The sequence below is a fragment of the Anabas testudineus genome, chromosome 6, assembly GCF_900324465.2.
Source record: "Anabas testudineus chromosome 6, fAnaTes1.2, whole genome shotgun sequence".
NCBI lineage: Eukaryota > Metazoa > Chordata > Actinopteri > Anabantiformes > Anabantidae > Anabas > Anabas testudineus.
Window position 1 is genome coordinate 13578672 of NC_046615.1, and position 15402 is coordinate 13594073.

At 41.2% G+C, this 15402-nt stretch overlaps 1 protein-coding gene across 1 annotated transcript in view; it reads left to right on the top strand.

The window, feature by feature from the left end:
- Nucleotides 1-15402, top strand: part of scaper (S-phase cyclin A-associated protein in the ER) — a 53056-nt gene that overhangs the window by 36914 nt on the left and 740 nt on the right. Inside the window, exons 24-30 of the mRNA XM_026365747.1 lie at nt 2056-2179; nt 3546-3775; nt 5323-5478; nt 7312-7546; nt 8910-9059; nt 14129-14320; nt 15096-15144. Coding sequence (XP_026221532.1) covers nt 2056-2179; nt 3546-3775; nt 5323-5478; nt 7312-7546; nt 8910-9059; nt 14129-14320; nt 15096-15144 — 1136 coding nt within the window. The remainder of the gene's footprint in view (nt 1-2055; nt 2180-3545; nt 3776-5322; nt 5479-7311; nt 7547-8909; nt 9060-14128; nt 14321-15095; nt 15145-15402) is intronic.

Below are 15402 nucleotides of genomic sequence, written 5' to 3' on the forward strand. Positions count from 1 at the left end.
TGTGACTAGGGGAACAGTCTCAGAAATCATAGCATGATATACAAAAAAAGCAAAATGGATTCAAATGATCACAACTGTTATATATTTTCATTATGGGTTTGATAAAGTTTAATAAAACATTTTAGCATTTACTGCCTGACAGAAAAAAAATGACATGTAGCGCAGATTCCTCAAAATGAAATAATTTCATACATTATTTTCGCTTACTTTTGTTTAAGCATGTCTTTATAAGCGCATTTCCTTCACATGGTAATACTTTGTTCTTTTGAACAAACCCAGGAGCAGTTTAACGAAGTTTAAAGCAAAAATCTGGAATTTAGCTTTGCCTCTCCAGTTCGCTGAGCTAAAACTTCTCTAAATGTTTACGGGTAGCTCAGAGTTCTTCTTCATTCCTGTTTTGAAGAAGGGATTAAATATCCTATTACACACAGTTTAGGACATGTATGGCAGCATTCCAAGAAGGACTGAGGTTGCTCTGTATGCAGTAGTGACATTACTGTTATCTAGGTGTGGGTTTTTTGTTTTTGGTTTGTTTTTTTGTTTTTTTTGCCAGGAAGCTTTCACCTCGTCTCAGATCTCAGTTGTCACAGGTGCAACCTAAATGCTATCATTAATCAGGATGGCCTTTTATCTGGCTCTTCTGTGCTCTTTGACAGTAATGAAATCTGTCCTGCCTTGTCACTTTATTTCTGATAGGTCGTATGATATTCTTATTGTCACTACTTTACTCAACAGGAACATGATCTTAAGTACCACAACAGAATCTAACCTTGAGGAAAAAGTTTTTGAGTTGTTGTTGTTTTGGCATTTGCCTAGAAGCTGATCTTTGTCCCACGTTCACTGGAGAATCTGAGTCTTGATGCTGCATGGCTGCACACAAAGCATAGTTGGGTTGGGATCTCATGTTACCTCAACCCTTTCTCCACACAGGCTGCTCTGTCAGTGCACTTAACCATTATGGCTTAACTTTTTCTGTCTTAATGCTTTAACAGAATTACTCTCAGTATAGCTGGCTTACAGTACTGTAGCAATTTACATGAAAGCTCATTTTATGGTATTTTTTTCAAGCGCTCTGTTATTGTTTTCAGGTGGACTAAAGTGAGCTTAGATGCCAGATTTGGACACTGTTCAGTCACTCAAAATATAGTGCCTCTCACATTAACACCACATTCCATTTTTGACAGCTTTGCACTGCAGAGTCGATAATGAAATGGTACAATGACTGATCTGCCCACTAGCAAATGCTAAGTAAAGACTAGAGAAAGTTATTGACAGACTGGGTTCTGCCTCAGCCTAATCTATTTTCCTTTACTATGCCAGCGTGGTTTGACTGAAAACGCACAGCAGATGCGAAGGTTTCGGTAGATATCAAAATGTTTACCAGTTGAAATAAACATGGCCTACTTTAGGCATTGGAGAGGCAGATTCCATTCTTCCAGCAAGCAGATAGGACACGCTGTTTCACCAATGGCTAAAATATACAGTTGTCAGAAAATATTAACTGATGAAACGGGGGTTGAGTGGGAGTTGTAGTCACAGCAGAAAGATTGGTCAGTTATCTGAAGCGTTAATCTTCGCTGTGGCTTGTTTTAGAGCAGACATAATACAGAGGCGAGCTGGCTGTCTCAGCACTGGCGGCTGTGAGGAGCTGCTGAGAGGAATAGTTTTATCTCTACAGCGGAAATGCTGAACCATCTCAGCCAAGATGGGACAGCGCTTGTGTTCAGCTCCCCTGAGCATGGCTGTAGTGAAGGGAGTCTGCATATAAATTACTGATATGAGTGTTTTATTCCCCAAATCAGCTTCCTTACTTGTGCTGTCAGTAAGATATGCTTTTGACTTGCGAAGACAAACTACACCCTTAAGGAACCACAAATAGAGAAGAGTGTGTTTGGTTTCCTGATGACTGCAGATAGTCAGCGCCCAGGGCTAGACATTTACATCCCAGCAGTAGTGTTTCTTCAACGGATTTCAAGGGGAGTAACGGCGAGTCTTGAGGTGTGTGTGTGTATGTTTTAACGTGATTTATAATGGTTTGTTGTCTTTCTGTGTTAGATCGCTCTGTGCTGCTGTAAATTCCTACTACCTGGCATGTTCCTGCTGCCCACTCAACTGCTCATATGTGCTGTTTAGCAACAAGATAGCACTCCTCATGGACCTGCTGATGCATCAATTAACAGTAAGTTAATGGATCCAGTACATGAATAGGACCTACTTAGCCTTAACAGACAGATTTTCTTTCACAAGTGACGCATTGAGATTCAAAAGTTCTGTAATTAGTTTGTGCTACCAGCATGAATTAAATTTGGATAAAGTTTACTTAATGATCCAGACATACTAAGTATCTTTAGATATAGACCATATAGGATATATATTTCTGACATAACCACACATAAGTGTTGCCTTTATATTTTACTAAGTTTGCTTTCTTTACAAATATGTGTACGCAGAGAAATCTCTGCTGTGTGGTTGGTGTACGTTCTGCTCCCACAGTGTTAATTAAGACACAAGCTAGCAAGTAAGCAAACCATTGCCCAACCTCTCCACAGATGCCTCCTGACCAAGGGAATGTGAGAGCTCAGTCAGTCAGTCAGTCAGGCAGGCAGGCAGGCTGCACTGCGGCGACATGTCAGCCTATATCCTTCAGCACTCTATACGAAGGACTGTAAACATCGGCCCACTCCAAACATCTAACGATTGCGGCTCACTGGGGCCGCCTACATTCACAACACAGACAGGACAAGGCACAGGGTTGCAGTACATACATGAACTCTACTGGGGCTTCCTTCTCCAGCACAGAGTTCCAATCCAAAGCAGTCATATTTCCTTAGGGCACACAGGGAAAGGTTAGCCTGTATGCCTCAGTTTATATAAAACATATCCCAGCAGCTGCTCTGCTGACTGACATATCCACCAGCATTGCAGGAGACAAACTAACTGTTCTCCATGTGTCCAATGCAGATTAAGAATTGGACTCAACAATTACACATGCTCCCACACACCCCTGATGAGTTGTGATTTACTTTACAACTCAGACAGTAATCTTATAATATTTTCAAACACACTTTACAAATGTTATTGTGTTGAATAGTTGGTGTGTATTTATGTGCATGTCTGTGTTCTGGTATGCATGTGAGTCAGCAATAAAGTGCAGCAGTGGGGGTCGTGCTGCCATATGAGTATGTCTAGTTTTAATTAGATTTGTGGAGAATGTCGGTGGATTTACCTATGCTGTCAGCATTCACCCCAACCATTAGACCAAATGAAAGGGTTTTACCTTTGCAGCGTTCTCTGGGTTTAACAGCAGGACTATATTTTAAACTTGCTTGTGGTGTTTCATAAGGATTGTCTGGAAATGCAAAAAATGATGATGCTTGTGTAACTACACTCTTAACTCTTATTTCTTCTAAAGAATTTATATTTGAACCTTCATCTTGCAAGGATGTAACCTAATAATAAATTTCCTTATAAAAGTAAACTATCAAGAAGCGAAACATTTTTTACTAAGTCTTTTTCTCTTCATTAAATTCTTTCCATTTCTACAGCTATATGTCCCAGATGAAGACAAGTCCATTTTTGGACGCAGTGTGAACAAACAGGTCTTTGAGGGTTTGACAACAGGCCTGCTGCAGACCATTGCTACTATCCTGGGGTCTCTGTGGCCACATATTTCTGAGTCTGGACAAGGCGAAAACATGTGGATTTCCTCCCCAGATGCCAAGGTCAAGAACTCTGCCACAGAGTCCTTCAACACTCGTGCACAAGACCTAATCAGGTATTTTTGTCACAGTGCTCTATACTACTTTCACGCTGTTTCTCACTGTTTCTCTTGGCATACATGCCACTGTCCATCCTTCCTGCACTTCTTTTTTACCCGGTTGAGAGTTTTTCTCACCACCATAGTCTGACAAAATGTCAGATCTCTAACTGGTGTATTGTTAGTATAGGAGTAGTGTAAGAATGATGACGTATTCTGGCATCCTTCCAGCTTGTACTTTTTCCACACATTCAGAGGCATATTTAAGTAAAATCAGTTATGGGGGGGGGGCACAAAGTACCATAAACAAAGAGCACTTCCAAATCTTTGAAAGGTCCCCTTAAACCTGGCGTTTGAGCTACCCATGTGGATCTGGGCTGTAGGAGTTGGACTTTGTTGAAGAAATGTGGCCTGTGAGGAAAGACAGACCCAGTCTGATGAAGTCTTGTGGAAGAGTGCAGTGTTTCCACCATCCCTCCCACAAGCCATGTTTCATCTGGGCAGAGCAGCTGCATAGGCCCACCGCTCTCATCCACTGACCCAGTCGTAACCCTGGAGACAGGGGAGGGCCTGAGAAAAATAGTGTCGTCAGACTGGTAATCCCAAGTACGAGCACAAGATTTACCTTACCTGCCTTGTATAATGTATATGTTAGTGAGGAAGGACAAAAGATCAAAACACTTTCAGCTTTTGCAACACGCTTCCATTATGCCAACCTATTTGTCACATGGAAGGGAGATCACTATTTCCTTTTTCTCTCACCAGTTTCTCACTTTCAGTGCTTTTAGTCCCGATCATTGTAAATGTTTTTATATGATGAGACTTAAATGGAGGAGTATGACCACCAAGCAGGTTGTTAAACAGATAGCAGGCACTGGACCAATTGGTTAGTATGCAAAAAGATCCTTTCAACCAAAGTAAAGCTGCGGAAGAGGATTAAGTCAAAACAATGGGACTTGGTTCAGGTGTCGAATAACCTGTAATGGAGGTTTAAAACAGTCACAATCACCTGTTTTAACAGATCCTCAGTGAGTGACAGTTCTAACAAATAAGGTACGCAAAAGAATCAAAGATTAGGAACAGTGGCTTCACAGTGACCATATCATTGTCTTGAAAGACTTGATTGGCAGCCATAACACTCACTAGAGTTTTGATATCTGAGCCAAGCCTAAAGGCCCAGGCATATCGGAGCGGTGCGAGGACAGCCCCAGGTCAGTAGACTGTCAAGGGCCCAGAACTGGGCTTGCACAGGGGCCACATCAGCCCTCTAATGACACTATTAGCAGTGATTTGTGGCTGAAAGAGTACAGGGAACATGATCATGAGACCTGTCATTGGCAAAGACAAATTGGAGATATCACAGTAATAGCGGGGGGTGAAGGGCTTAGGTGAAGTATCTGTTTTCAGCTGCAGTGCTGTGGAAGTATGCACAGTAAAGGCCTTTGTTTGCCTGTGTGAGATGAGCTCTCTACAAACGAAGTCACTCATGCTAAAATTGGTTTAACATTTAGAAAAAAGTTCTACTAACCACTGCATGTTTTTTTTCCTCTTCTTGTTCTTTACAGCTATGTGGTAAACATGGGCTTGATTGACAAGTTGTATGGGTGCTTCCTGTCAGTCCAAGGTCCTGTAGACGAACACCCCAAGATGTCTGCTTTCCTCCAGCAAGCTTCAGCTCTGCTGCACAGCATGTGTAAGCTGTGTTTTGTCGTAACTGGACGGTGAGCAGATCTCTTTCTCTGTTACACACCTTAAACATCTCTCTGTGATTTTGTGATCTTCCCCTGACAAACACACACTTCTCTTTGTATCTAATGACAGAGGATCAGCCACTGTCAGGAAGGAGCCTTCGCATCCATAAGGATCTGAAGGCTCCATAAAGACACGTTCATGATTACACAAAGAAAGACTTTGGTTCTACTTCAGCCAGCCAGCAGGTTGTTTCCTCCTGCCAGCTAGCTGGCTAAGCTGTCTTTACTGCAGATAGAGATAGGCATCTACTTGACCCAGCGCTCTGTCACTCACTATAAACCTTAGCCTGCAGCACGGGGGGAGGCCACCCACGTGTGCCACAGTGACCTCCACTTAGAGAGGTTCAGTGGTGCCTCTGACAGAGCCTAAGCACGCAGTCACACCAAGGAACATCAACACCTCAGTGTGCACCTCAGCACTTCAGTCCTCACTGAAAAGGGGAAGAAATACTGAAATGGCCCCAGATCTGCTTCAGTGTTGTGTTTTATAATAATATTTGAAGTGGACTAAGCTTTATGCATATTAATTCTTAAGTTTCAACTATGCAGTGACTGAGCAACAGAAATGTCACATCACAGCAACAGCTACTGTTTGTCATTGCCTTTTCCCCTGTCACTCGGTGTGCTGCTATAATTTGTTAGTTGTAAGGTGCTGCACTAACAATGCCCAGCTGCTTCACACCAGTGTGGTTGAAGACAGCCACAGTAGGACTATGTTTCTGTGTTTGTCACAGTATATCTGTGAGAAACCGTACTGTCAGATGACGCAGGTCCAGTGTTATGGTCGATACTGTAGTCAGTACTCTGTTCTGCCAAGATTCTGTGTGTCATATACAAGATTGCTCTGTGGGCTTGTAGAATATTTTGTCCATGCCAGTTGCTGTGTCAGGGGATTATAATGGCATTAGGAGGCTGTGTTCTTGCCTAGCAGCATATTTCACGCAGAGCCTGTTGGCTAACATCAAGTATCAGCATGCACTGTTGGTTCCTTCTAGAGGTCACACACCCTCTATTCTACATGACTGCAAATCATAGACGGTGTTGTTGCTGTCATCTTGAATTATCTTTTCTAGCCGTAGTTTTTTTTTCTGGAATTTTCCGCAACTGAATTGATCTTTTATTGTAGTGCAAGTCAGATAATGTATTTATGCTGAATGTTGAAATGAAAGCACCAAAGTGTTTGGGTAAAATTGTTTTCTGTTTTGTATTTTGCTCTCTTATTCTGACTGGATTTGCCACCTTCATATCTTTCAATGCTCCCTGCATGACAAATTTACAAAATCACTAGTATAGTTATATAACTGTTGTAACTGTTTGACCTAATGAACTGAGCCTTCTCTCTGTACTGTAGTTTGTCTTCAAATAAAACCTTTACCTGGTCTTCCTAACCCTCATCATCTCTGGTTTGTTCACTAATGTGATGCAGAGTGAAAGGATTATGTTACAATTCCCTTTAAACAACAAAGGGTCAGCTTTAGAACCAAACAATTATATCAGCTTGATTCCTTTTCAGACAGGCTTTGATGCCTGAGCACTCAGAACTATGTCAGGCAGCACTGTACAATCTGTCAGACTGAAGTCACTGCAATTAGCTTCATGTCATGGCATTCCTGTATTTACTATCCCCATCTCTCCCACTCTTCAGTTGTAACCAAACTGGCTGGCAGTGACTTTTACTGGTTATGTGAAAAAGTGAAACACATTGAAATAGAAAAACAGCTCTTTGCTGGTGAATACATTTAGAAGCTTCTATTTTTGCTGTCCAGTTTTTGGTTTTCCTGACAATTTTCTCTTCCTCTGCAGTGCTCCGAGTATATTTGACAATAAACGCCAGGACCCAACTGGATTAACAGCCTTGTTGCAGTCTACAGACCTGGTGGGAGTGGTGCACACGCTGTATTGTATCCTGCTGCACAGTTTTGTACCAGAGTCTGCTTCCCAGAGTCAGGAACCCTACGGCCCTGGGGTCATCCAGGTGGCTTTGCAAGGCATCCGCTTCCTCAACAGTTTTGCCCTGCTTGACTTATCTGCCTTCCAGGTATCTATAAAAAATCTAAAATGTATTCTGTTTTCTTTTATATAGATTTAGCAGGTTTTATATAGTAATGGCAATTTTTAGTTTATCTGATGTTTTTGTTTTCTGAATTCCCATTCAGAGTGTTTTGTTGTGCATTCAATACCAGATATTTTATTAAATAGTAGAACACAATAATATTATAAAAATGCTGATGAATATTTAAATGATCCTGCCTGTATTTAATAAATCTGTATACATGATTAGATTGATGCTAGTTCCTTTTTGTTATGAGCCATTAGAAAAGGAGTTACTCTCCACAGGACAAAGCTGACCTGTGGACATAAACACAGGTGTCCTCTGACCCCATGTCAGTTGTTGGGGTTGAATAGGGCCCAATAGGTCAGCCGTTAGGATGGAGTGTGGATGATTAGTACTGTATTCTTGGCCGTACATTACCCAACCCGAAGAGGAGAGGGCGACAGCTTCACTGTGCTAAGTCACCGCGTAGAGTGGAAGGCACGGGAGCAAGAAAGAATGCTGTTAATTATTTTAATGTCTTTTGGTAATTACTTTGAAGTGGCTTCCTCCCACTGACCTGTCACATTCAGGCAACTCAAAACAGCTGGAAATGAAAGCACACTCTGTCGGTGTTTTATGAACATTTTAAATAATGTTTCGTTTTTTGGGGCCAGAGGTTGTAATCACCTAGTGTTTCACATTAACCACCAGCACTGGTTAATACATATTGCACTGGATGGATGATCAGAATTCAGGCCTTAACTTACTCTTCTGCTGCATCAGTTTACAATTATTCTGGAGTGAAACCAACACAGTATAAATAACTGTATTTAGCTGTGGTTAAATTTCAACAGAACATATTTGAACATATCTGTGATCATTAAAGGTAAGTGTTAAATGGTTACATTCAAAAGAAATGTTCCTTTCTTGCTGAATTTATTTATTATTAAATAACATTTTACTTTTGTCCTGGTTATAGCCACTGATGTGGTTCAATTAGTTTGTATTTTCCACTTTTCATGGATAGTGATGTTAGGTGGTGTCCAAGGTATTGAGTTGATGAATGTTACAATGCATACACACCCAAACTCGCAGGATGGTCTTGTGGTGCTCTGTCACACTGACATGTTTAATAAATACTGTCTGTGAGCTGCTCATAGCATCTCATTTCTGAGCAGGATTGGGGTATTTTATGGTGGGATCCTGCTCGAGTTGCTTACACTCTTACACTGAGTGTGTTTCCAACAGCACATCATATAACCTTTTATTACTTTGCATTGTTATTGCATTAAGATCGTTGGAATCACAATCAAAGACAATTTATGGCGAATTTACGCAATAACATGCTTTGTCTGTGACCTGTCAGTCTGTTCTAGGAGCGGAGGGCCTGTCTCTAGCTTTCCGGCACATTGTCAGCTCTCTGCTCTGGTACTGCAGCCAGCATTCCTCTGAAGAACTGCTGCATGAGGTCATCATCTGTGTGGGATACTTCACAGTTAACCACCCTGACAACCAGGTAAAGCAGCATCAGCCTGTACCGACACAGAAATTAAATTATCAAAACCAATTAGCCTTTAAGTTTGGTTAAAAAAAAAAAAAAAAAAAAGAGGTGTTAATTACTTGGTCTGTTTCAGTTCTGCTTAACAGATTTTAATAAAAAGTAATAATACAATTTTAAAAAACGAATTTCCTGTCAATCTACTAATTGTTTAATTGTCATAAAACAAGCTGTATTTAATGCTTTCAGTTATGAAAAACTGTTGAGTCAATATTAGGTAATATTATTCTACTTTGTTTCTGCTCATGTATTATTTGTCAGAAAAAGGGTGTAGTATTTTAATGGTAACAAAAAGTACCTGTTGAAAGATTCATGCCTTGGCAGCAGCTTTTGGTCTTTGTGCCGTCTATTGTCCCACAGAGTGACCCATTGTTCCCTCTTGCTGAAACAGGCCTTGGTGTTACAGCTACTTTGGTAGCTCTTGGAAGTGAGCAGGATGTAATGAAGCAGACCTGGCTGCTGTTTAATTGGCTGTCATGCATGGCCCATCTACCGGGCCCCTGATTATCCGTGCTACAGTTGGCTGGACTTTGATTGTGTTAAGCCTGACCCACACCAGCTCCAGCCACAGCTTCTATCTCAAACCTCTAGGTCATTTATGTCTGCACAGTCACAGTCAACCCCCATTGAAACAATTTATAGGCTGATTAGTGATTCTAATTTGCCCGATTCTTTACTTCTAATTAACGGTTCCCAAGTCTATGGCACTCAAACGCTCCTCTTTGCTCCTATCCAATTTAATTATTCTGATGTACAGAATTAGCATTTGTTGGTCACTGCAGATCCAATTTACATATTAAATTAAATAATTAAATGAGGACTGATGATTAAATTAAGCATGTCTTGGTACATTGGCAGTGCAACATTTTCATATTGCATTGCCAATAAGAAAGAAAAAAAAAAAGTACCTTGTTCAGATAGTTTGGAAACAGAATCCCACACAACCTCCACACAGAGTTGATCTTTGCCAGTGGTCCAGTTCCTGGAATGTGTCCATCCAGTTCCGCACCAAGATGGATAGCGTTAAGGAGAATATTTAGAGCAGCTTGAGCTTTTCTCAAGCTAATGTAAGCATTGGCAGGACACAAAAGCAGCCCGACCCGAGGCCTGCGCTGTCGCAGAGACTGCTGATTCACTGTCAGCACACCAGCTTTTGTTTATATTTGTATACGTATATGTATACGTATCTTCTAAAATAAGGCTTCTCATAAAAAGCTGAGCTTTGAAGCTGCACCATGCGTCGTAATATATTCCCTCTGCTCTGTGCCAATGAATAATTCACATTGTCACACAAAAAGCCATCAGGAGAGTGACATATGTAGGCTTGTGTGTTCTTCAAGTGTGTCTTCGCTCATGGGGGCCACTGAGCCATGTAACCATATGTTTCATTGTCTGGTGGGTGTGTCCATAGAGATCTTTTCACACACACAAAAAAACATGAACAAATTAAACCTATCTTGTAACTGACATGTAACTATACTTCCTTTTTCCATGAAGAGAAGTGTACCGGTAATCTCCCTGTCTTTAAATACAGTGATTCATGCGGGGTGATGATTTGATGAACCTTTGAGCTGACAGAACGGTAATTGTAAACTGTTGACATGTTAACCCACCTGATTCCTGTGTGCTTTTTAGAAAGACAAAAGTAATTTGAGAGTGTGGAAATCTTAAGAAAACTTTGCTATTTTTTCAGTATGTGGAAAATTGCCACACACAGACTCAGAATGAGCTGCTCAAACAAACACACTTGCTTTTTCCATCCTAACACACACACAGATGTAGATCTAATTTCAGGTAGTAGATATATATATTTCTTGCACTGGCTCCTGTGATTACCTGACACCTCGCTGCTTTTATTTTGTAAACAGGTAAGCATCTCATGAGCTATGGATCATCTCTGGACTGAGCATCCCACACACATCTTATCTGTAGGGTCTTCCCATACTTTATCAAGGTGTTTCCTCTGCTCTGCAGTCCCAAGCCAACCTTTAGGCCTGTAATTCCTGTTAACCTGATGTTGAAATGCTCCCTTCAGCAGTCCATTACTGCCAAGACAACCAAGCCCTTACTGCCTGCAGGGTAAGTGCAGCCCATGTAGACCATAGGGAGCCAGCACTCGGGAATGCACACTCTGTATCACACAGCAGAGTAAACAGAGGCAGAGAAACACAGACAGAGACACTCTCCACTGACTGGCAGAAGAGGGCCTGATTGTTAGCCCGGTAGATGATTTACACTGTGCTTCAAGGGTGAGCGCAGGTCCAACTGACTTTAAGTGAAGCTGAGGACATTTTATCCCCCCAAACCTTTCAGTGAGCGGTTTCCATTTGTCTGTAACACTGTCATCAGGCTAGTTTCAGAGCAGAATTATCAGCAGTAGGATCTGGGATGGAATGACAGCGTCACCTCATAGAGATAAATAAAGAGTTATTGAGCTTTATTGTGTAAACATTGTGTTTTTATGGGTTCTGACATTTGCCTTAAAAGTCAAGTTGGAGTGTCTGTGTCAATGTCTGCATCACCAGAACCCAATTGTCCAAAAGCAATTAACACAACATCCTGTGCACATCTCAATAAGCCATCGTAAAAGTTGTAAAGAAGCACTAAACAGTTATTTGACTAACTTTGTGGTGTCTGCTGTGCTGCTTGTCTTATCAGTAAGGTAAATGAATCAGGTTTATGTTGTAGGTTCAAGTGTCAGATATATGGTCCTGCTCTGAAACTCCTCTCTCCTCAGGTGTTCATGACGTCTAGACTCTACAACAAATTGGGATTCGTCCATGCATTCAAGGCGGCCACCTTTCTCCTATGACATACGAAGAATTCAAATTAGATATTTGCATGCCCATACAGTGCTCATACAGCACTGCAGCAGCCCTGTGCCTACAAGCTAATAAAACAGTTTGACATGGGTGCATTATTGTATGGCTGAGTGACAACTTTTTTTTTCTGTCTTCAAATATGGTTTAACTTTGTTTCCTGCCTTAACAATAGGTTTTCACAGGAATTTGTTTGTGTTTCACAGCATTAACTTCACACACTCTGTTGTCATTGGACAATAAGGAAGTTATGTAATGGAAGCATCATAAAACTCTGCACTGTTTGGAAATGACAGCTCTCTGAACTTAACAAAGAACAGAGCAGCCAAGACACTGTTTTTTTTACAGGGTGCGCGTTATACGCAGGCCAGATGCATGGGTTCAGATGCTTGTTGTTAGTTTTATGATGTCAGGCTTTGAGCTGCAGATACTTTAGCTGAGCTAGGCGAAGTAATGCTGCAGGATAATCTCTAGTTGGAAACTATTTCAAGCTCTGGTGTTGCTCTTCACCTGGTAAAGGTGTGGAAAGTTGGCAGGGGACTTTTTTTTTTTTTTCTTTCTTTACCTCCAGACTTACCCTGCCACCAGGCTTTGTTTTATGTCTTTCTGCGTCAGGCACTTGAGAGTGGACAATTTGTTTAGGCAGCTGAAGATGGAACTGTGCGTAGTGGAGGATTATGAGATTGCTGTGTGATTTGTGGGTTGGATCTCCTCAGAGCCCCAGCTCAAACGTCCAACACTTTCTATGGTGTTAAATTATGATACCTATACCATAAATGTCCTGAATTAAAACACAAAAATGAATAGATTCTACAGCTTTTTCAGAATTGTGGTTTTGGCTCTCGAATAAATTCAGCTGCATTAATTTATGACCCGCCATTGCCAGTTTGTCTTTGAGCAGTGTTGCAACAGAGAAGATAAATACGATGCTGTAGAAGTTAGTGGAAAGTAGCAGCAAAATGCTAAAACTAGGTGAGCTGAAAATAAGCAGCTCGACTTTTGAAAACAACCAGAACTTGCCTTTTTCCCCTTCCTTCAAATTTGTCCAGTGAGTCCCACATTCCTTTGTGAAAAACACTTATGAGTCAGTGAAACTGTGAGGATTTTGTTCTTCCCCAGTTATATATACACACATTCACAGCACGGTTTTCATCCTCTGTATTCAAGAATGTTCTTTAATTCACTACTGCTTTGGGTATTAACGCTAGAGCAGAGCCCGCATGTTCTCTTAGCTTTAAAATTAACACTTTGATTTCAGGTTGACAAATGCAGTGCTCTTCACATTTATAAGTATTTGTAATGCATTGTGGTTCAGATTGTTTGACCTCTCCATATGGATTCTTTAAACAAATGATGGTAGGAAATGGCACTGTTTTCTGTCCCTTTGAACGTCGCTGTAGAGGGCAGCTCTGAGAAGCTTCACATTGAACTGATAAAAGCAATGAAATATTGCTTTGTTTATCCTGCTGCTGAAACTTGGAGTGCACTATCAAAGGAGAAGCCAGTGGAAGGGTATTAGAGAGTGTATTTTTAAAATCTTGTAAATCTTGAGAATTTATGTCACCATGACTTGGGGACTTCACCTTGCCCTTCTGGTTTCCATTGGTGTTGAGCCCCCAGTCCCATATTCTGTACCTGTGATCTAATGAGGCTGGGAGTGATTTGGTTTTAATACTGGTGGCCCGGATGTGATAGGGAGAGGGTGTGCAAGTGACGGCCTGTGATGAAGAGCAGGATGTCGGCGGGGTGAAAAATACCATTAATGGTATTGCTCATTTCGTAAAGTGGGGGTGGCCACGCTGTTGGAGGTTTGTTCGCCCTGGCTGTCACCCCCCCCCCCCCCCCACCCCCCCCCCTCCACCCTTTCATACCCCTGTTGCACTATGAATGCCCTCTCAACCCGAGCTTCACTCTTGCACTCGCTCTGCGTGAGTGTTGCTTAAAGAGCTTAACAAAACTTGAAAGTGTAGTTTTAACCGCAGCGCTGCTATTACCGTTGGTACAAAGGAGGAACAAAACATCCCATCGTTGTGTTTTATAGCTTATAATTGTGTAGTGGGAGGCTGTGCCCCCCAGGTCTCCTCCTAATGGCTGTTTGTGTGTTGTTTTAGTGGCAGATTTACATGTGCAGGGGCACAGGGCGGTGATTTACAACCAGCAGTGCCATTGACTGGTTTAGTTACTGGTCCTGCTTCTTGTGTCTTCCAGGTGATAGTGCAGTCTGGCCGTCAGCCCAGCGTGCTGCAGAAACTGTGTCAACTGCCCTTCCAGTACTTCAGCCACCCGCGCCTCATCCGAGTGCTTTTCCCATCCCTCATTTCGGCCTGCTACAACAACCCTCAGAACAAGGTCATCCTGCAGCAGGAAATGAGCTGTGTGCTGCTAGCTACATTCATCCAGGTAAATATGGGCCGATGGTCACGAATACAGTATATGGGTGTACATACTGTTTAACGTACTTTAAAACACCATTACATAGTAGAAATAAGGATTTTAGTTATTAGTTTAGTAGTTGATTGGGTGGTACAACGTAAAAAGGGTTTTCAGTAATCAAAAACATTGCCTTCCTTACATTTTATACCAAACTCAATACATTTCTTTCACATCAGAAGAAAACCTTTGCTGATAAACGACTGCTCATCTGAGGCCTGGTGAATCTGTAGCAGGCAGGTTTTTACAGAGACAAATGGCTTCCTTCTCGGTGGATTTACCTGCCACTGGTTCAGCTCCCAATAAACAGCTTGTCTCCTTCATCTTCCTATGACAACACGCCCCTCACCACCCTGCAACCACCACTGTTTAGACACCGATTAACTTCCATTCAGAGGGAGACAAGCTATTGTCATTTCTTTCAAACAAAGCAGTAATGCATGGCGTCTTGCCCCGCTGCCCTCATTGTTGAGTTAACCTCGAGAGCATTCCTCAGAGTCAAACTGTTTGATCCGGGTTCTGTATCACTTGTTATACTGAAAATGTTTTGTTGGATTAGTAAATTGCAATTGGATGAAACATAACAGCAGGTTCAAATATTGATGATGTGTATTATGTGTTATGTTTTTCTAGAAGATTTAATTGATCTTGGATGAGACAAATTAAATAGTATACAGAGAACACTAATACTACCTGTAGGATTCTGTTTAAATAGGCACTAAATGCTCCTTATTATTTCCCTTAGGACTGTGCTGCTAATGAGAAAGATACAGACAACAAAGCAAAGCAAGGAGGTAAGTTATTTAAGGAAATGTGTCTAATCTATAATAACATTTTGAATTAATTGTTTTAAATCTATAAAGATATTTTAATCATTTAAAAAAAAAAAGGTTTTGCCTCATGTGAAAACTGCTATTTTTTGCATGCATGTTCTCTAATTTATGACAGCAGTTTTTGGTGAAATGCTGTTTTTATTATTTATTTATTTATTTTTATTTGCTAATTTTATAAGGATTAAGGATTTCTGGTTAACACCCAGTATTAAAAATTGT